The 21,604-nt window shown below is 27.9% G+C and overlaps 8 protein-coding genes across 8 annotated transcripts; 4 read left to right on the forward strand and 4 right to left on the reverse strand.

Annotated features, from left to right (window-relative positions):
- Nucleotides 1-167: 167 nt before the first annotated feature.
- On the reverse strand, nucleotides 168-2,247 carry T551_01798 (GPI-anchor transamidase subunit GPI16; the record flags this gene model as incomplete). Its single annotated transcript, XM_018374061.1, has 7 exons — nucleotides 168-450; nucleotides 502-913; nucleotides 957-1,235; nucleotides 1,281-1,687; nucleotides 1,731-2,090; nucleotides 2,131-2,158; nucleotides 2,205-2,247. The coding sequence occupies 7 exons, from the start codon at nucleotides 2,245-2,247 to the stop codon at nucleotides 168-170; spliced, it is 1,812 nt and encodes a 603-aa protein (XP_018229806.1).
- A 53-nt stretch (nucleotides 2,248-2,300) lies between these two features.
- T551_01799 (uncharacterized protein) lies at nucleotides 2,301-2,835 on the forward strand (the record flags this gene model as incomplete). Its single annotated transcript, XM_018374062.1, has 3 exons — nucleotides 2,301-2,519; nucleotides 2,560-2,715; nucleotides 2,764-2,835. The coding sequence occupies 3 exons, from the start codon at nucleotides 2,301-2,303 to the stop codon at nucleotides 2,833-2,835; spliced, it is 447 nt and encodes a 148-aa protein (XP_018229807.1).
- A 599-nt stretch (nucleotides 2,836-3,434) lies between these two features.
- T551_01800 (uncharacterized protein) lies at nucleotides 3,435-9,355 on the reverse strand (the record flags this gene model as incomplete). The annotated part of the gene is made up of 17 exons (XM_018374063.1): nucleotides 3,435-3,631; nucleotides 3,679-3,828; nucleotides 3,873-4,429; nucleotides 4,470-4,958; nucleotides 5,000-5,246; nucleotides 5,290-5,674; nucleotides 5,716-6,200; nucleotides 6,246-6,431; nucleotides 6,481-6,820; nucleotides 6,866-7,060; nucleotides 7,111-7,379; nucleotides 7,430-8,051; nucleotides 8,095-8,647; nucleotides 8,698-8,818; nucleotides 8,866-8,942; nucleotides 8,998-9,219; nucleotides 9,273-9,355. The coding sequence occupies 17 exons, from the start codon at nucleotides 9,353-9,355 to the stop codon at nucleotides 3,435-3,437; spliced, it is 5,178 nt and encodes a 1,725-aa protein (XP_018229808.1).
- Nucleotides 9,356-11,522: 2,167 nt separating this feature from the next.
- On the reverse strand, nucleotides 11,523-13,090 carry T551_01801 (tRNA(Ile)-lysidine synthetase; the record flags this gene model as incomplete). Its single annotated transcript, XM_018374064.1, has 4 exons — nucleotides 11,523-12,400; nucleotides 12,441-12,761; nucleotides 12,804-12,956; nucleotides 13,081-13,090. The coding sequence occupies 4 exons, from the start codon at nucleotides 13,088-13,090 to the stop codon at nucleotides 11,523-11,525; spliced, it is 1,362 nt and encodes a 453-aa protein (XP_018229809.1).
- A 127-nt stretch (nucleotides 13,091-13,217) lies between these two features.
- T551_01802 (uncharacterized protein) lies at nucleotides 13,218-13,542 on the forward strand (the record flags this gene model as incomplete). Its single annotated transcript, XM_018374065.1, has 2 exons — nucleotides 13,218-13,244; nucleotides 13,309-13,542. 2 exons carry the CDS (start codon nucleotides 13,218-13,220, stop codon nucleotides 13,540-13,542), a joined length of 261 nt encoding a protein of 86 aa, XP_018229810.1.
- Nucleotides 13,543-13,778: 236 nt separating this feature from the next.
- On the forward strand, nucleotides 13,779-14,487 carry T551_01803 (uncharacterized protein; the record flags this gene model as incomplete). The annotated part of the gene is made up of 2 exons (XM_018374066.1): nucleotides 13,779-14,279; nucleotides 14,323-14,487. The coding sequence occupies 2 exons, from the start codon at nucleotides 13,779-13,781 to the stop codon at nucleotides 14,485-14,487; spliced, it is 666 nt and encodes a 221-aa protein (XP_018229811.1).
- A 113-nt stretch (nucleotides 14,488-14,600) lies between these two features.
- On the reverse strand, nucleotides 14,601-15,975 carry T551_01804 (uncharacterized protein; the record flags this gene model as incomplete). The annotated part of the gene is made up of 6 exons (XM_018374067.1): nucleotides 14,601-14,852; nucleotides 14,920-15,012; nucleotides 15,055-15,119; nucleotides 15,163-15,499; nucleotides 15,543-15,780; nucleotides 15,833-15,975. The coding sequence occupies 6 exons, from the start codon at nucleotides 15,973-15,975 to the stop codon at nucleotides 14,601-14,603; spliced, it is 1,128 nt and encodes a 375-aa protein (XP_018229812.1).
- A 269-nt stretch (nucleotides 15,976-16,244) lies between these two features.
- T551_01805 (uncharacterized protein) lies at nucleotides 16,245-20,872 on the forward strand (the record flags this gene model as incomplete). The annotated part of the gene is made up of 14 exons (XM_018374068.1): nucleotides 16,245-16,490; nucleotides 16,535-17,156; nucleotides 17,201-17,470; nucleotides 17,513-17,620; nucleotides 17,671-17,764; nucleotides 17,816-18,543; nucleotides 18,588-18,703; nucleotides 18,753-18,841; nucleotides 18,883-19,308; nucleotides 19,349-19,423; nucleotides 19,469-19,618; nucleotides 19,664-19,772; nucleotides 19,816-20,467; nucleotides 20,516-20,872. The coding sequence occupies exons 2-14, from the start codon at nucleotides 17,127-17,129 to the stop codon at nucleotides 20,870-20,872; spliced, it is 3,204 nt and encodes a 1,067-aa protein (XP_018229813.1). The 5' UTR covers nucleotides 16,245-16,490; nucleotides 16,535-17,126.
- Between the last annotated feature and the right edge of the window lie 732 nt (nucleotides 20,873-21,604).

The raw sequence follows: 21,604 nt of genomic DNA on the forward strand, positions 1-21,604 counted from the left end.
TTTAAAAATAATAGCATATTTTCTTCGTAAATACATTTTCATAATACAACATTGTATGATACTGAGTTTAATTTAGACAATATATATTGGGTATTATGTTTAGTATATTTGATCTGTTTATAAAAACCTTAACATATTTAATTTTAAATTTATGATTTATAAGAAAGTCACTTTCTAAATATATTTTTAATCTTAAATGTTAAAACACGTAATCTTAATAATTTATGTCCAGTCTTTTCTGCTTCTTCAAGAGAAACAAATTTTCTAATTAATAAATTGAAGACACCACCAAATAACATTGCAATCACAGTACTTGTTAAAACAATTACATTATAAGGCATGCTAAAATCAGGAGTAGGAAATGTTAATAAAAGACTAGTTGTTCGAATCACTGCAATATGTTCAATATAATCAGTTGATTCAGCAGGAAAAACTGTAAAAATAGAGGGCCTATTAAAACAATTAATAATAAAAACACTTATAACAAAACCATATACTTACGCAATATTAAAACCTCTATTTGGATCAGGAGGATATTCTGCATATCTTAAAAGCATCTTTTCAAATTCCCATACTATTTCAACGGAAGAATTTCTAGGGATACGTATATGTGCTTCAAAATATGAACCACGCTTTCTATCTATGGATGGTCGAAAATATATTTTTTCAAAATCTAAAGAACGTTTTGCATTAGGAAATAGAAGGTATGCACTTAAAGTATGAATAAACGGCTTCATAAACCAAGGAAGTGTTTCCAAATATACAACTTGAAAATCTGTTGATTGAGGATTCGAAATAATAACGCTTATTTGATTTTTTCGTGTTACAGTACGTTCTATAAAAAGAGGTACATCTGCAGCTTGTATAAAAGTATTAGATACATGTGATTTCATTTTTATATCAAAGTCAGATGCTTTAAGTAATTAGTAAATAAAAAATATTAAAATAAAATTTACATGTTATAATGTATTTTGAAAGAATCGCATTTTTTTCAACTAAAACAGTATCAGGTTTAGGAGATATCATCCTTTCATCAGAATGAGAAACCGTAATAGATTCTACAGGCAAAAAATCTAAATAACATGACCCCAAAATTGGCCGTCCAAACACTTTCGATATAGACCATTCTATATCTGAAAGATCATCTAAAGGAAAACATGCATCATCTTTTATATAAGGCCTTTTTTTGTCGCATATCAAATCCTCAAGTGGTATTGGTGTAGGAATAGGGGAATCTTCACTAATAATCAATCAAAAATAACAATTAAACTATTCTTTACCATCTCTACGACTTGCACGATCAATATCCAAAACCATGTCAATACCTTGAATAAGTCTTGATATTTTATTACTATTTTCATTGCAAACATGAGTAACATCCAAAAACATAGAATACCATTGTGCATCAAAAAGTCGATAACTATCCAACAATGTAGAAATCCCAGCACGGCCTTTGCAAGGCAATAGTTTTAAAAAAGGAGTCAAGTTTTCAGTACACACTGTTTCTTGAGGCAAAGTTCCATACAGAAAGTATCCTTCTGTATTTGGCCAATTCATCTTTATATAGTTCTTATTTTTAACAAAACTTAAAATAGGTATAATAGTTTTTGTAGTATCCATAAGATTAATAGAAGCACAAAAAAGCCCTGAAAGAGCATTTGTAAGAATAAGCCACCTCTCTTCAACTCTAATAAACCATCAGTACTCATAAAATTACATATAAATCATACTCTTTCATCGTATCACCCTCAATATACGCCCAAAGCTCAATCCCATTACCACCTGTCACATCACCATCATCAGGAGACATTCCCCAGTTATAATAGTTCCATTTTCCACGTGTCATCCGAAGTTGAAACTCATATGTATGTGATTCTTCCATAATATATCTAAGTGAACGTGGAAGCTTAAAATCCAACAAAGAAGCATCAGAAACTGCAGATTCCGCACCATCAAATAAAGAAATCTTTTCACAGCTAGAAGAAGTATTAAATCTAAAAGATGCAAGTAAATGATTGAAAGAAAAAGGCTTCAAAAACAAATGCTCTTGATAAAATGGATTTGGCTCTTTCAATGCTCGAATTTTTGCGCTGAAAAAAAGAAATATATATAAAAATATCAAAAGAAAACGATAAAACATGATTTGAACAGTCTTTTTCTGCACATTTATCAGTAGTTTTTATTTATTATTTTTTTGACGTTACCTTGTACGTTAATCGTACGCTGATCGTATGATATTCTTAACATCTTTCTTTAAATATAAATTAAAACTAACAAAATACATAGAAAAAAAATCAATTATGACAGCAAAAAGCTTTATTATTAAATCTGCAATAGGTATTTTAGTTATTCTTGTTTTCACGTTATTTTTTCACCATTCGAGGCCTCAGATCAAAGTACCTTTTACTCCCACAGAAAATGATATTTTTGATGTTGAAAATCCATTTTTTCTGAAAAATGAGACATCAGTAAAATGCTACATAATAGGAGAATGTAGTAAATGCCCAGATTTACTGACAGTATGTTTTTTTTCCAATAAAAAGGTCTAATAAATAATAGACATCGCCATGTAATAAAGATCCTCGATATCGCCTAAATATACATTGTACATATGACAAGATACCAGAAAATATATCAGATATACCTATTCTTCCTTCCTGGGTTGCGTGTATTCCATCAGCAACGCATGAAACTGTACATTTTTTTATGGTGCAAGTAGGATATCATTTTTCAGAAATAAATAACAATAATTGATTTATCAAGGCATTTCTTGTGGTAACAAGTGCTTTGTCTATATTCGTTATTATGTGGAGACGAAATTTTTCACAGGAATGATTTATGTATTTTTAAAGGACTGTAAAAAAGTATATCTCGTTTTTAAAATATTGTTTTAATATTTTGCAGACAAAAACATAAAATATTTGTAAGAGTAGTGTAAAAAATAGATGATTCACAAAACAGTGTATGTTTTATGCATTTTTATCTATAAAAAACTCTAAAAAGTCTACTATAAACAAAAAATTTAAAAGACTTATCAGAAAACTATTAAAAACGTCACACGAAGATAGAAATCTCTTCTTTTATCTAAATAATTACACAAAAATAATATATGTATACTAAAACATGTACTCACGGGTACAATCTAGTCTAAAATTTTTTTAAACATGTGAACATTGTATGAAAATGAGACAAATTGACACATAAACAATCATATATTAAATACATGTTAAATAAGCTTAGCTTAATCATTCATAAAATCCAAATATTCAATTAACAAATGAATATTTTTAAAATAAACTTAATTGTTTTTGAATTCAAAAAGTATTTTCATTAACAAGAATTGCTATATTTAAGTATAAAAAAAATTTTAAATATTGTATCAATCAACATCATTAATGAGGAACAGATAATAGAAATTTTGTACATGCTTAAGATTACGACAAATGAAAAGAACCTTGCCCCTCTTTGATTGCCAGGAAAAGTTTTGATTTCATGATCTTTTTTGTTGTATAATCAGGTAACTTAAGATAATTTACACATGCCATTACACTTGGTAAATAATCATTAGGTGTAAGTGGTGGCTCATGTGTCTTACACACAACGGTGAGAGGAGGATTTAAACTTTTAAAACCTAAATATTATTAATTCTAATTCCTTAGCATTATTTTCACTACATACCTCCAATAGGTAGTTTAGGACTTCCTGTAATAAATTGCAAAAATTGACGGCGTTCCATATCATTCATATTAGCTAATATATCAAGAAAGTTTTGAATTGATCTGCTATCCATATTGTATCCATGATCGGCTTTTATAGAGTCAATAAGTGCTAAAAGGAATTAATAGACTTTAATAAACCATAAAATATATTACTTTCAATAGACCAATCTTCTTTGCCCTGACCAAAAAGCATTGAAAGTTCTTCTGGAGTAAATAAAGCAAGTGAAGAATAAGGAAGAACAGAAGAAAACCCATCACGAAATGCGTTTATTTGTTCTCTTACTCCTTTGCCAATTGTAAAGTCAATTATAAGATCAATATATTCACCGATAGTATAAATAGTTACTATTTTCTCGTCACCATTAGTTATTAAATGAACATCAGGAAACCCAGGAAGCGTGAAATTTAATGAAAACTCATCAATAGACATACCCTGCACCTTGATATCTTTTAAAAGCTGTTCTTTTTCGTTTTCACAGATATCTTTATTTAGTATTTTCTTTTTCGCTATCTCAAACTGCAATAAAAAACGCAACGACTTTGCCAAATTTTCATCTATTTCTGAAATAGACTCAATAGATAGTCTAACATCATTGACATCAGATGCAATTCGAAAAAACATGGGATTAATCGAAATATCTATAATTCTAGAATCCAGTATAGACCTTGCAATAAATTTCCCCATAACTTTGAAGAGACTAATTTTTTTTCTACAAACATTAATTAAATCAAAAATCATTTATATATTACTTTTCAATATCTGAATCTTTAAAATCACAGTTTAATGGCATAGGAAAAAGTCCGTTAGGCGAAAATACAAAATCATTCCCAGATAAATCATCAACATTTCTCCAAAGACCAAGAGATTTTCGTGTGAATTCGTGAGATGCAATAGAATAAAATTCTAAAGTAGGAGCTAAACCAGTTCCAACCTCGTCAAAGTACTCGATCTCTAACAAAAATGAAGAAGTTCCATATAAATCCATTATTTTTATAGTAGATTCCATGATATGATCACGAGATATTCGAATCTTTTGACGTTGCAATCTTCCAAAAACTAATCTAGAATCATCTCTTGAATTTTGATGAGACTCATCTCTTCCATTAGTATTTTGCCATTTAGCAATTGATCTTAAATATCCAAAAAAAGTTGACTGTAAAAAAAGATACCTAGTTTCAAATGGAAATAAGAATAAAAATAAACGAGGGAATTCCCGAACCCATAGAGGAAAACACAAACTAAAACAGTTAGAATATAGACATAATAATAAACTAAATACCTAGTAACGATCAAGGGTTCCTCTAACTGACGATTTATTTTTGCAGTAAGTTTTGGATTAACAAAGTCACTTGGTGGTAACGCCATATTTATAAAATTAGAAAGTTCATTAAAATCTAAAATATTTCGAATATTAGTATTTAAAAGATACAACACTCGCAAAAGCTTAAGTATAAGAATGGTATTGGCATTATATGAAGAAAAATCATGTGTTTCAAACTCAATACTTGTATTTTTTATGGATTCTTCTAAATTTTTTCAATATTAATATAATATAAATAAAATATTTACCTTCATAAATTTCATGATTTTCTGATTTCAAAACCTTTTTAAACTTTATTGGGTATATGAAAGACCATACATCAGATGATTCACGACCATTTTGTTTATTATAACGGTGAATGGCAGAATAAATTGTTGAATCAGGGTTAATCGGTTTTCCATCCATCTCAAATATAATATTCCAATCCTCTTTCATTTGTAAAGCAGAAGAATAACTCATATGTTTTTTATCAGTAAAAGTAAATGGCTTTGACACATTCTTTTCTAATTGAATTTTTGTTTGATCCTTACTTTTCACTTTTATATCCACTTTGCTATCATTAGAAGGCTCTATACCTATTTGCGAGTCATTATCTGTTACTGATGATTTTTCACTTTTGAATCCATCTATAATCTAGAATTGTTAAAAAACTAAAACCCAACGAAAAAATTTACTTGAAATAATTGAGATGTATCTGCAGAATCAGACCCAGAATAATCATTCGAATATTCAAGCATTTCATCATCAGAGATATCACTCTTAGAATTTTTAACCTTATGTGTTTGAAAATCAGACTTTGTTTGTTCCAATAAGTTTGCTCTTGTACTACGTTTTCGCTTTTCTATAACAAATGACTGCCCTTTAATCCTATGCATCTTTTTATCTTTATTTAATGGCGTTTGACTTGATGTAGCAGCAACTGTAATACTAGATGTTACTGGAGTGCTCGGTGTTTTAGAACTATTAGACCGTGAAACACTAAATCGTTGAGACGATATTAACCGTGGACGTAAATATTCATCAAGAGTTCTAAATGTTGCAACAGAATAAATAGATACAATAAAATTTTTATAAGCCCTAGGCACATTAGAGCCTTCTTCAGCAGTAAGTTTTAATTTCAGTTGTTTAGAAAGCATAGTCAAAGGATGCTTCCGAAAATCTATAATCCTTAATCACTATTTGAAAATCACAGTAATATAATTACCTTCATGAGAACCTCCATGAACAGTTACTACTTCAAAATCTTCATTGCGACTAAGAGATTCATGAAGCTTTTGTATTAAAACAAAAAAAGGAGAGTCAGAAGCATGCTCGGGGTCCAAGTTTGTATTATGAGTATTAGTTAAAAAACTTCGAAGAAATGCTTTTCGAGCAGACTGTTTAACTTCAGCTATAACGAAATTAATATGTTGATTTTAATATAATATAAATATATTCACCATTAGGATCATTTAGTGACTCAAGAAGGGATAGAAGAAGTCCAGAACGCAAAATTTCATAACTTGTAATAGTAGAATTATTAGGAGTAAAATACTTTGATAGTTTTCTATAAGTACTTCGAATTTTTATATGATTTTTAATCCTTTTAGCAAGAAACGCCAATTTAGACATAATATCAGAAGCCTCTTCACATATAAGTAATCTATCTTCACATTTTTCATAGACAGAAATAAATGATTTTGCTCTTTTTACTAGAATCATAAAAAAATCTGAAACAGACATTCTACTAAAAATTGATGAAGTATGAAATGACAATGTTTTATTGGAATTAATATATTTCTACTTAACTATTAAAAAAAAAGAAAGAAATTAAATGAAATTAACCAAATTAACATCATCGAGATAAAAATCAGAAATTTCGTATATTGACTGTATAATGCCTTCTCGAACAAACATCTCAAGATATATTCTAGAAAGACGCCGTAATAAAAGCTCAGATAGTTGTAATGCTCCTAAAATAAGAGAAGGATATTCATGTTGAGAAAGAACTGCTGCTAAAAAAAAAGAAAACTGAGAATGCTAGTTTCACATTAGTTTATAAAAAATATACATATGTAGCATAAAATTACTTTTATAGATTCATATAAAACATTTTCTTTTAGATTAATAACTATTTTCAAAAGTATAATCATAACTTTCTGACGAACATTGATGTTTGTTGCACTATGGTAAATATCAACAAGAATAGGTGTGAGAACTCTAGAAAAATGTTTCATTTCTTCTTGACAATCTTCTAAAAGTCGCAAACGTCGTTCATCTAACATTTTATATTTTGCTAATTTTGAAGGTGAAATTTGTAATTGAGAATTCTCGCCAACACAAACATTAAACACCTCATCTATTGCAATCAATTTTAGTTAAAATAGAAATAACAATAATTTAAAATACCATCTCTAGGAAGATTAGGTAAAAGTTCGCACATTAAATTTAGTGTTTCATAAATATGTTCCCTTGGCCTATGAATAAGAATATATAAAGTATTTGTAACATTTTCTTCTGAAACATCAATATCATCGTTTGGAAATTTTCCAATAAGAATATAATAAATAGTTTCAACTACTTTGAGTTTAAGTATAGAAATAGAAAGATTAGGCGAAGATTTAGCAGCAATAGCCAAAACACGTAAAAATTGAGTATAAGTAGATAAAGAAATTGCATTAGTAGATGTATTTGAGAGAACTGACATAATTATCTGTAAAATGTCATTCGACAATAATTGTTCAAGCTTATCAGGGTAATGCCGAAAACTCTCTACTATACGCGTAACACATAAACATGCTTGCTCCAACACTTTTCTATCATTGTTTCTAATAATATTTTGTAGCATAGTCATAACATCACGTGCTATAGCAAAACAATCAGAAGGTATATTTTTACAACAGTTTGCAGCAGTAATAATAGCAGTCCTTTGTACATTTGTAGAAAAAAAATCAAAATAAGTAAGACATGCTGTTAGCCCACCGTCTCTTACTATAGCAGTAGGATGTTCAGTTGAAATTTTTTCAAGAGTCTAAAAAAATAAGAACAAAAACAGAATAAAAAAACACAATTACACTAAGAGCTTGCTCAGCAAGATCAATGTACTGTATTTCTAATAACTTTTGACATAATATAGGAATTGCTCCACCATAAACAACATTAGAGATTGAAGAAGGCAATACTTCCATTAGATTTGTAAGACATCGACAAGCAAGAAGCACAGTTTCTGGATTTTGTTCAGAAAATTCAGAACCACTTGCCTGCATTATAGCAAGAAGCTCTTTTATAAACAAATCAGGAGAAAAATAACTACTAAGAATATCTTCTGTAGATACAATCAATAACTCAGATAATCCCTGAAGAGCAATAAGTTGAGTAGAGGGATCATCCTTTTGTCTTAAACTATTAAGAATATTCTTGAATCGTGAAGCAACACCCGAGAATACACCTGTTAAAGCAGTGTGTAATGAATCAGGAAGACTTCCATAATCAAAAAGTTCTAATGCATCTTCACCAAATGCATGAGAATAATGATTATCACTTTCATTATAATATTCATCCTCATAATGCTCATCTGTTTCATCAAACTCTTCATTATATACATGTTCTACAGTTGACTTATGATGACTGTAGCGGTTAATATTTTTGAAGAACCAAAAAAGGATTTTGTATCCAACCTTTTTTCTGCAACTTCTGCATATGATTCTGAAGCACAGTCACCACTTGCATGTCTTACCAAGTTTTTTTGCACCAATTTTTGGTCAACATGCGAATCATCAATATAAGCTGAAAAATCATCTAAAAACTATTAACAAAAAAACAAAAACTATTTTCTAAATAAAAACCAGATGATCCCCCCTTCATTCTAACATGTATTTTTCTTGAACTTTCTGGTGTAGATTCATGTGACGATTTTTTCTGTCTAAAACAAAAAATTATTAAAAATACAAAAAAAAAAAAGAACTCTAAATCCTCACCCTGACTTTTCAACACCTTCTTCCTCTCCCATGATCCATACAACTTCACTTTTCTCAACGTTGTCTGACAACGACTCTTTTATGCGTTTTTTACGCAATGAGCCCACGTTTTTTGAAGAATACAGTCTATGTTTTGTTTTTCTAAGCAGAAAATCACCCGTATTAACTGCTGATGCTCCACAATTCGTCCTACTAGGCCTTTCAACCCACTTATCAATTTCTCTATTTTCAAAATTTACCGTAAAAAAAAGCAAAAAAAAAACACTTATACATACCTATGCAATTCTTCCTTCAAATATATACAATTCCACGTATTTTTGTTTGTTTTTCTCCTCTTTTTTTTTAAGAAAATACTCATCAACACAGAGCCTCCATTTTTTGATGGTTGATGGCTGTGATGGGGTCGATGAGTAGAGACATCAAGGATTCATCAAAAAAAGACCTCATTAACTAGAATATTTAAAACTTGGCATTTTTATTATGCAAAGAATATGAAAAAATCTATTTTTTTGATTGAACTTTTTTTTTTTGTATTTTTCCCTAAAAATTCTTACTTGTATAAAAACCATGTTTCAAAACTATTGTTTAAACGACATTTGTAGAATCTGAATCTTATAGAAAACGTACTTCTAAAAAGAGCTATTATTCTTGTATACATTGTATACGCCATGTATATGAAGTATTGTTTTTATAGCTTACTCTTGCTCCGGGTTAGTTGCCTAGGCAACCCTATCTATTAGTGCATTTGCAGTTCTTTTAGATAAGCAATATATAAAAAATTATCTAAATCTAAGTATAAATAAGCATTTAATTAGACAAATAATGTTTAAATAGTATTATATACTAAGAATATATTAAGAATAAGCAGCATTATTGTGAGATTTGGATTTAAATTTTTGTTTAAAGTGGTTTTAGAGATGAATAGAAAAAAATAATGAGATAAAGACAAAAAATCCTTAAAAACTCTGAAAATGCAAGAAATTCTACTAAAACACTATATTAAGTATATAAAGCAGATATATATAGTGTTTTTTTGCAATAAATAAAGAAAACAGTATTAAAACAAATGGACAATATACAAAATGCATTAAGACGCATGTAAAATAGATACAATAAGCAATTTTGATGAAAAAAGAAGATCAAATATTGGAAAATTGAATAAGAAAACATTTATTTATAGCACATATACAATACTATTTTTATTTGTAATAAATGACTATTCTATATTCAACAGCTTCATCATACAGTATAAAAATTAAAATCTATATAAACAAAATTAATAGTTTTAAATTGGAAAAAAACTTTTAAATTTGATATATAATATGCATTAGATAATTTGGATGCTTGTATATTTTTATTATGATAGTACAACTTGAGTCATATGAAGATGGAAAAACAGGAAATCTTTTATAAAGCTTATGCTTAATGGCAAGTATAGTATTTATAAAAAATATATGACGATATGTGCCTTTTTCAACAACTGAATGATAGAGAGCTAGATTAACGATTATTTGCCAGAATTTACATAAACATAGTGAAACAATACATAATAAAACGACTATAGATGAACGAAAGAAAAATGTTATTAATTAGATTTTTGAAAAATGATAATTGTAAAAAGTAAATTGAAAACTGTTTTTATAGAAAATATTCATTTAAGGTAATATTTTGCAAATTTTAAAAATTATATAAACATAATTTATATATAATTGGTATCAGAAAACTTAAAAACAATAACAACAATGAGATATACGTAGAAAATTAATAGACTAAACTAAGCCATATTTGGATTATCAGATATAATGACTAAAGCATAGTCATTGTGGATTAGGAAGTGCTTATAGACATTTATAACGCATAAAAAAGCATTTTGTTATTGGATTCATAAAATTATTTTTTGCATAAGTTTTCAAATAATCATTTAGGATATATAATTTGAACTTATGAACTCAACACTGTCTTCAAACCAACTGTTATTCATGTTTCTATCTGTTATTAGCAAAAGTTTATAACAAGAGTACTGAAATAAACTATCCTTTGTTCATTTTAGTGTCATTTTTAATACTTATTACTAGGTATTTGTATTATAAAATCTCGATAGCCATTTTTTATTATTATCTTAACAATATTCAAATTTATAGCTCGATATCTTCATCATTATCTTTTAAAGACATGTGAAAATATCTAGTCCACTGCAAACAAGACATTGCATGTTTAAAAGTTTTTAGTTTATTATAAAACAATTTAATAAGGCATAATTTATAAATACTAGTTCAGGGAATTACTTATAACTAATATACAATAGATATAGAATAGAGAAACATATTTATATTGAAAAAAATAATATTAAGAGCTTATTTCTTAAAACTATTTTAGATATTAAAGACAAATTGATATTTAAAAATTAGAAAAAAAAGTTTTATAATATCTTTTATCAAACAAAAGCACATGCAAGATATATTTTGGATAATATTTACAAACCATAAATTATTTAAGCATAATTTAATATTAATTTAAAATCCCTTTTATGCTATACAATTTAACCGCTTTAAGATATCTATTTTAAATTTCGTTTCAATAATGACATTTTGATCAAAAATTATTCCTAATGTTGGCAGCCCAATAATATTTGTATTAAATTCAACAAGAGGAACCGTGAATTTAGTATGTCCTTTAATCGTTTTTAAAGAATATAGTATAGTCTTTTTATACTCTGTGTTAACAGCATTTACCTTTATAAACAATGGTTTTATGTCATATTCTGCTAAAGGCCTTACTGTAAATTGCTTAACTGTATCATTTTTTGAAAGAATTCTAATCCACCAACGACCATCCCATAATATCCATGTATCTTGTGGATTTAAAAAACTAGTCGGCTGAATAGATACAATAGAATCCACTTTTTCTGCTTTTGAATAGGGTTGACGTGTTAGTCGTATAAATAATGTTTCAAAACACCATGTTGCATGTATTAAAACACCACCAACTGTATATTGTTTTATTTTTTCTAAATTCTTTATAAATAAATTAACAATTATTCTTTGTACTACTGTTATCCTTTGTCTAGGTAAGGGTGAGATCAAAGAGATAAGGTGTGCCATCCATTTTGACAGAGTAGACACTTTTTCCTCACAAATATCTTTACTACATCTAACTTCTAGTGATCCAGTCGCTTCAAAAAAAGTGATATGCATTTTAGATAACAATAATTTTACCCTTTTTATTGTCTGCATTCTTTTCTTAGTCATTATCTGTGCAATATTTAACATATTAGATGGTTTAAGGGCATCAGGTAACTGATTTGGATCCTGAAACAGTTTTCGAACAACATTTCTCCTAGAAAGATACATATCAATATTCGTTGGATCTTCAAACCATTGAATATTGTTACTTTGACAAATATCTTAAACAATTATAGCAGTTCATTAAACATTTTTACATACTTTTTAAAACTATTTTAGGAATATCTAGAAAAGGACGGCATAGAAACACATTTTCTGCGTACATAATTTTTCCTATCATAGGATTCAGTGCAAGTTTTTGCATTCCAGCAAGTCCATCTGGTCCGCTTTTCTCAATAAATCTCATAAATACTGTTTCAGCTTGATCATCTGAATGGTGACCTAAAAAAAGCACACGTATATCACTCTCTAAGCATGCACGTGTCAAAAGAGTATAACGTTGCTCGCGTGCTGCATTTTCTATTGATTTTATAGGAATTTTCTCCTTTGGCCATTTCATAGACAATATTTTATGTTGGAAACCTCAAAAAACATAAACAGATATACAGAAGCACACGTAATTACCCATTCCAGAGACTATACGGTGAACAGCTTCTGCTTCTTCTCTACTTTTCTCTCTCAATTCATGATCAACCGTAAAAACGCACATTTTTTCCCTAAAGTGCTGGAATAAGACACAAATAGCCATACTGTCACATCCACCAGATACAGCTGCTCCTAAAAACCTATTTAAGCACCCTAAAACATTATTTTGTGTATTTTTTCTACCCCATTTAAATCTAGATAACTGCCAAAAAGGCAGCAAAATCGATTTCAAAGACAATTTGAATAACAAAAAAACCCTTTTTCATCAATTAAAATATGTTTAAATAAAAGCATTTTTCTTTATACTTTTTCTTATCTTTTTAATACAATATTCATGGTTTTTTGATATATTAATATCTTATCAAGTAGTACGATAGACGATAATATATAGCGATGCACCAGTTAGCAGAAGCAGCAGTTGTAAGTTTGAAATATTTATAAAAAATACATAAAAATTGTGAAAAATTCAGTCTAATATAGATAGGCAGGCAGTATAGCAGGGTTAGTAGTTGATATTTCTTTGTTTCCGCTTGATACGCTTAAAACATGGCGACAACAGAAAAATTATTTTTATGGTTTTTTTTCAGGAAAAAAGTGGGATTATTTGAGCAAAAACAGGTACAATGTGCAAAAATCATGCTATTATAGTCATTCCTTGCGTTCTTTGTACCGTGGATTAGCTGGAATGGCTGTAGGAAGCATGCCATCGTGTGAGTAAAACTTAGACAGTTAACGCCTAGCCAGAGAAAAATAAAATGAAATTTAAATGAAATTCAAAGAAAATATGAAAAAGAACACTGAATATGCTAAACTGGCGTTTTCTGGAACTTATAAGATGCAAAAATCAGCTAATGAACGACAATAGCACTTGTCTTTTTTATGGTTTATGAGACAGCTCATTCAATAATACACAATAATATCCACACGAAAATCAATGAATCCCTTTGTGAAAAAATGAATAACTTTCCAGAAAAATCATTCAGTCAATCTTTGAATAATCGATCAAAAGATTATTCTGAAAGCAGATTTTTAATATTTTATTCTACAATAGCAGCATGTTTAGGAGAGCTTGCTGCTTGCTTAGTGAGATTTCCTACAGAGCTTGTTAAACAGCGTACTCAGGCTGGTCAACATCGTTCTTCGTGGGAAGCATTGTGTCATATTTTGCGTGGACAATCTAGCGGATTTTGCCGGAGCTATGCAAGTATAGTGATCAGAGATATATCATTTTCAGCTTTCCAGTTTCCTTTATGGGAAGTTCTAAAACAGAAAATGAGAAACATATATGATTCAAACAATGAAACAGTACTCTCAGATGCAGCATCAAAAAGCAAATCATGGCTTTCCAATACATATGCTCAATCAACAATTAGCGGTTCGATTGCAGGAGGAGTTTCAGCAGCGCTAACAACACCTTTGGATGTTGTTAAAACACGAATTATGCTCAATGAGACGGTATAAGTCTTATTATCTACTTTTAAAACTTAAACATTAATAGAAACATGGCTGGGTTCAATGTATATGTCAAATCATCAAGAAAGAAGGCGTACACGCACTATTTAAAGGAGTTACTTTCCGTGTTGCATGGATAAGTTTAGGCGGCGCACTTTTCCTCGGAACATATGACGGAGTACGCTATTTGATTCACAATCTGTCAAACTAAATAAAGTACTAATGCTAGCCAAAAACACTTAATAGGCTTCCTCGTATTTATTGTTTTTCTTAAATGCTAGGTTAAGTTTTTATATAAGACTTCATGATTCAAACATAATTTTATTATGATTTCCAAGGATTTCTCGCTGTTAAAATTGTCTGTTGACATATTGTTTGTTTCCTTGTAAACTTTCGAAGTAATGAATCAATTTTTGTCTCATCTGTTGCAAGTCCACGTATAAAAGGTAAAATGTCAGGCAAATTCCATTTAGGTTGAGCAAGAAACAATTCTTGAAATCGTATAGCAGGGTCTATAGATAATTCATTAGCAGGAAAATATTGAATAGTTGATGATCCAGTTAAAAGATATTCTCCCTGTAAAGATTAATTCAGTTAGAGTTAATACGATATAAATTCTAGACAAATATGAATTAGAACATACTTGGAGCAATGATAGATCAGCATATTCAGAAAAAGGAGACGGAATAGTAGACTTCCAGTCACGAATAAATTCATCTAGCAAAACGGAACTTCCCTTGGAAATTTTTAATTCATAGTCATTCAATAAGAATATTACTTTGCATTTAGCCAACATTTGAATACCAATCCATTGGGCAATAGAAGAACCATCAATAGAATATGCTAAATAATATAAGCTCTGTATCAAAAACAATAAAGAGACAACATTCTGTTTGAGTATGAGAAAATCGGCGTAAAACCAATTCTACTACATCAGCTGGCTCTTCTGAGTCAATATAAGTCATAAGGAGATCGAATTTCAATTCATCTAGAGACATATTTTCAACTTCTGCATGTGCTAAGATCAATTGAAGTACACGAAGAACATAATTGAAACTCAGCCGTCTCAAATGACCTAAAAACCAATGGTTAGATAAATAAACATCTCGAAGTATCAAACCATTAATTACCAAGCACATAGAATGAATAAGTGCATAATGAATTTCCTCATCACTTGCAGGTATTCTTCGTTTAATTTGACTGAGCGTATAAAGCGGAACGGTCTATGTCTAATCAACACAGGCTTCTATAATCTAAAAAAATTACATCAGGAACATGTAGATCATATCCATCGTAAACAGGTGCTAAGTGATTAAAATTGATATGAACTGTGGCTTCAGTAATTTCAATATAAGACCTGGCATCTTTCAATAAAGAAAATCCATCATCTTCTTTTTGAAAAAGAAGCAAAGAATTAGTCTGGGTAACATTACGCAAAGAATACGTTTTTGAAGGTGAACAAAGCACTGTGCTTTTACGGCTATGATCTGCTTTAAGAGTCAAACTATATAAAAAAACGATAAATGTTAAGTGTTTTCAGCACAAAATAACGTTACCAAGGCTTTTTTTCAGACGTTAAAAACCCCATAAGCTCTTCCGGAAACTCCATAAATATAATTTTTTCTCCAGATTCCTGATCTTCATCTTTCATATATCTTAATTCTATATTTTCTAACATATTTTTTTCTACAGATGCCATTTTATTAAACTTTTATCCAGGAAAAAGAAACAAAAACAAATACATATTAAATATTGAAAATTTCTTATGTTTGTTCTGTATTTTTAAATAATTTCATTCATAATCAATATCTTAATTTTTTAATATTTCAAAGTTAATGTCTCCGAAGCGATTCGCGATAAACCAACCTCAAAATTGTTCTATATATATTGATTTTCTTGATTTTTAGAGGATTCCAGGAATATATTTCTATAAAAAGCACTATTGTTTAAGGTTTTATATGATTTTACTTTTTTTTTTTGGTTAAAAATAGCAACTTAAAGAATAATTCTATGAAACAATTATGTCTTCAACAAAATATAAAAATAGACAAAAATTAATGCATAATACCCGGAAAATAAAAAAAAATAACACCAAAACATCAGATGAAAGCTCAAGTGATGCTACATGTAATTTTCCATTGTCTAATTCGCCTGTTTTTCGACGAGATATGACATATCAAGAAATGCTCAAAACAGATCCTTTTTTTCGAAAAAGTAAAGTTTAAAATGAAATAAATGCATATTCTTAGTTTTTACAGATCAAATACACTATGTTTCAGATGATTCAGTGCTTGGTTTCTTAATTATTTCAGTTGCAGTAGACAAATTCAACATAATTCATTCTCATGTTTTTACGTGTTGTGGACCTCTTTCACTTCCTCTTATAACTCCCAAAGATCAAGATGTTCTTCGTATTGTTGTTTCACATCTTCCTTATAACTGCAGATCACAATCTTTCCAAGTCATTGCAATGGTTATATTGCAATATTTTATTTTCATACCATTACATGTCAAGAAAGAAGTTTTAAGACAATATAATGTGTTTATAGAGAATTCAGATCAACAAAGAAGGATTGCATTTGATGAGATGCATGCAGGAGACATTGCTGGACATTGTCAACTTTTGAAACTTACAGATCTATCATCCATTCTATGTTCTATGCTAAAAAAACGAAAACTCGTGTCTTTTAACATGGATGTTATTTTCCCTGATGATTTAGGATGTAAGAGATAATTTTCTTTATAAAATTCTATTTAATTTTCGTTATAAAAGCTACACCATTATTTTCTAAACTTCAAGAAACAAAAGATGAGCATAAATTGGAAGATTCTTCTTTTAAAAAAATAGTTATGCCTAGGCCTGTAATAGATAACTATATAGTAGCATTTTCTTTCATATTTTGTATCATTTTAATAGTTTATAGGAACAGGAAAAAAAACGGATAAGCATTCTTGATGAAATCCTTCAAACAGAGCAAAATTATATTAATAGGTTACGCCATTTGATTCTCGATTATGTTTTACCACTTAGAACGCATGCCAAAACATCAAAAAATCCTCCTTTGGGACTATATGATGTTAATAGAATGTTTCCATTATCTCTTAATGATATTGTATCAGTGAATTCAGCCTTTTTACAAGATTTTGAAAAAGCAAAAACAGATCTTGAAAAAGCCAACTCATGTGTTACACATGTATGTTTTATTTACAAATGCCATTTTAACTAATTTTTCAAGTTTTCTCAATTTAAAAAGGTATATGCTAAATATTTAGAATTAAGTGTAGACTTTGAATCTATTCTAAGACATAACTTACGTAATCCTAAATTTAGAGACTTTGTAGACGTAAAAATATTCTTTAATAATTTTATATATCTTATCTAAAATCGTTTTAGAATCAAAAATATAAAACAGAGCGGAATATTAGTATTAGGGAACTTATAATGGAACCAGTTCAACGAATCCCTCGTTATTCTTTATTTCTAGAAAGTTAGTATTTTATTAATGTTTTTTCATGAATAAAAATATTAATATTTCTAGATATTATTTCAAATACACATCCAGAAAGTCCAGCATTAGTTCCATTTCAAAAAGCGTTATCAATTGTTAAGGATATTGCACAAATGAAAATTATGGAAGCTGAAGAAAGGTCAAAATTATTTCGAAAGTTAATGGGGCATGTTTCAGGATTTCCTCCAGAACTTATATCAAATTCTCGTTATTTTATTACTGCTATAGATGCTATAGAGATTTTACCACCATATATAAACTCATCAAGTAAAATATATTGTACATTGTTATTATTTTCAGACTGTTTGGCAATATTGAAAAAATCATCGCATATTTCTATTGTAGAAGAGCTTATATCTAATGTTAGCGAGATTTCATTATCTAGGTCTCAATCTAAACAAAGTTTATTCAAGTTCGCAACTTCAACTTCTAGAAAAGATATATTATTTCAAGGATGGGCTAGTACAAATGATCTTGAACTAGAAATTGATGAGGATAGCGATACAGATATTTGGATAATTGCATCTACACCTATTAAATCTTATGTAGGAAATGAAGCTTGGGGAAGCTTTTCTGAACATAAAATCTCTGTAACATCTGAATCGAAACATTGTATAATAAATTTTATTGAAAAATTCTATAAAACAAAGGCTAAAAATAAAATTTCTGAAAATTTTATTTCAGAAATCGAAAAAAATAATATTAATATTATATGCAATGTTTTTAAAGCATCTGAATACAAAAAGGAACCAAAAAAAGTAAGATATAATTGTTGTATTAGATTATCGTTTAATAAATAAAGTCGGAAATCGCTATTCAATACACCCATCAAAGTTTTGCTAATAGTGTTAATAAAAAAAATTCGGAAATGGATATTTCAGGATTATTTTTAATAGAAGCATCGTCAGAAATATATAGGTACTTCATCATATATAAAAATAAAATAATGTTTTTATATAATTTTTAGGCTAGACTTTTATACCCCTCTTTCTTGGAAAATATCACCACGAAAATTTCAATATCTAGATACCCTTTTAGAAGATTTATTTGAAAAAGGTTAGTTGTATATAAATTGTATTTTGGTTTTTAATTTTTAGCAATTTTATTTCAAAATTTTTTAAAATTTTCAGAATCTCCTAAAAACGTTTCAATTCTTATATCGAAGTATAAATTCTTTTTATCATGTCTTCTTAGCGTAAGCTTAGAATCAAATTCTTTAAAAACGAACTTTCCAGCAATTTCATATTCTAATTTTTCTAATAAATCCATAAACTCAACTTCAGGAAACAAATATTCACCTCCGAAAAACTTAACAACATCGTTTCTAATTAATAGTCCTACATCCAAGACTTTTATAAAAAAGGATTCATTTTCACAATTCAATTCTTTAATAAAGTCTGATAATGAAAATAACATATCAAAGATTGGAAATAACAATTCAATATCATCGATAGAAATAATTAAAGATAAAAATATATTTCGTGGTATCGAGACGTTTGTTTATACTCTTTGTTGTATTGAAGGTATTTATAAAGATATTTTAATTAGTTTAATGTATAAAAGACTTTGATTCAATGTCTACATTAATGTATTCAGAGTCTGAACTTAAAGATTCTATTGATCTCTCAAATGAAATTGGTATTATATAATATTGATATAATGTTAATTTTTATATATTATTAGCAAAAAATCCTCAAAAAGATTATGCGGTTTTAGGTTCTCCTTTAAAAATAGGTTATGCAGCTTTTAAACATTATATAAAAACACATGTTTCTAAAAAAATTGGACCAGTTTTACCATATGAATATATTAAGTCTTGTTTAAATATAATTGGTATGTTATTTTTCTTTAATATAGCAATTTTATTTATAATTATAGAAGGGTTTGATTCTATTGATGAAAAGATACATAAAATTCATAATATTTCTCTGGATTTACCATACGAAAGTCATGCTGTTCTATGTTTAGTCATATATCTTACTTTACAGTATGTTGATGTTCTATAAAATACTTCATTTTTACATGAATAGTGTTTTGAATAAAGCTTATAAAGAAAAATGTTTAAAGATTTTATTACTAATGATTTCAGAATGTCTTGTATCTGTATATGATGTACCTGCTTTTATTCCTGTTTTGAAGCTCATGGCACGTAACTTTTCTCAAATATTTTATGAATTTGCGAAAACCAATTTTTCTACTTTAACAAATAAAATGGCATCCATTCTTACTAAGGACTTCAATCAATCAGAAATTGTGCCATCATTTACTAATTCGTATTATGATAAACCATTTATTTTTCCAGATACGTCCATTTCATCTTCTGATGCTGTTGATTATGAAAAACCTTCTTTATTACCACTTAAAAATTCATTATCTTTGAATTCTACTCAAAGAGATACGTCTAAGGATACTTTTTATAATACAACTTCAAATTTGTCTATTAATACAGTTATTCCACAGTCAACACATTCAGAAATGACTAAATCGTTATCACATTTAGAAGATGTTAATCCATTTACTGCTTTGAATACTGATCAGCATTTAAAGACTTTATTTTTAAATCCAAAGGAAAAATATTATGATGCGTCCGATAATATTAAAAAAAAAGAGAATTTTTCTATGGTATCTAATAACTTCAAAACAAATTTAACTGAAGAGGATTTTAATGAATCAAATAATATGGTATTATTATAAATAATTTGTTTTTATCTATAATAATATGAAATATAGAACGATATACCCCGGTTTGACAAACATTTAATAGTTAAATCTTTTTCTGAAAATACTAAATCTAATGATATTTCCAAAGTTATTCTTTCTAGTGATTCTTTTAATAATAAGTCAAATTGTTTAAAAAAACCATCTTTAGAGACATTTTCATCTTTAGAATCAAAAATATTATTTCCACATGATAATTACATAGTATTTAAAGATTCAAAATCAGAATATGAGAAAGTTGATCCAAAAGAAAATTGTGTTCATTTTTACGATAAATCTTTTAAAAATCAAAGTTACCGTAGAAGTTCTGATAAAAAAATTAATAACAGTAGTATCACTCAAAGTTCACGAATACCACAGTTCAGATAAAACGGACATAGACTTTGTTTATAAATTTATAATTAATGTAATTATTTATTTCATATTCAAATACAAAAATAAAAATCTAATATAGCTAGACCAAATATTTGACGAAAATATAAATATTTCTTATAAGGTAACTTTAGAAAATACTTTAATTTTTTTTTTAAATTATATAAGTTTTAAAATTAAGTTTTAAAAAATTACTTTTTCACATTAATTAGGGGAAATACAAGTTTATGAGCAAAATTAAGTAAATCATGAGGCCATGCATTACATTTTTTTGTGCATTTTATTTATGTTTTATTTAAATTATTGTTATATACTTTATATACACTTATATTTAGAAGAAACAATTTGGTTTAAATCGATTTAATTATATATCTTACATATTTTTTGTCTTTATATTGTTTAAAACCTATTGAATATTATAAATTAAATTAATTATATTCATTTTATTTAGATATATAAATATGCTTAAAATAATTATCGAAAGTGTTTAAAATTTTTATCTACAATATTACTCTTTTAAAGTAAAAAATTACACAGGAAAAGCTAATAAAACAATTATTTTATTATTAAACAGTATAGTTGCACTAATTCATTATTATTTCAAGTAAAAACAATATATAAAAAGGACGATTCTCTTCAAAAATATCAAAGTTTAACTTTTTTATTAAAAATAATTATTTTATATATTAAAACAGTTCTTTCTTTCTTTAAATACATATATTTAGGTTC

Source organism: Pneumocystis jirovecii (assembly GCF_001477535.1).
Source record: "Pneumocystis jirovecii RU7 chromosome Unknown supercont1.7, whole genome shotgun sequence".
In the NCBI taxonomy this organism is placed as follows: Eukaryota; Fungi; Ascomycota; class Pneumocystomycetes; order Pneumocystales; family Pneumocystaceae; genus Pneumocystis; species Pneumocystis jirovecii.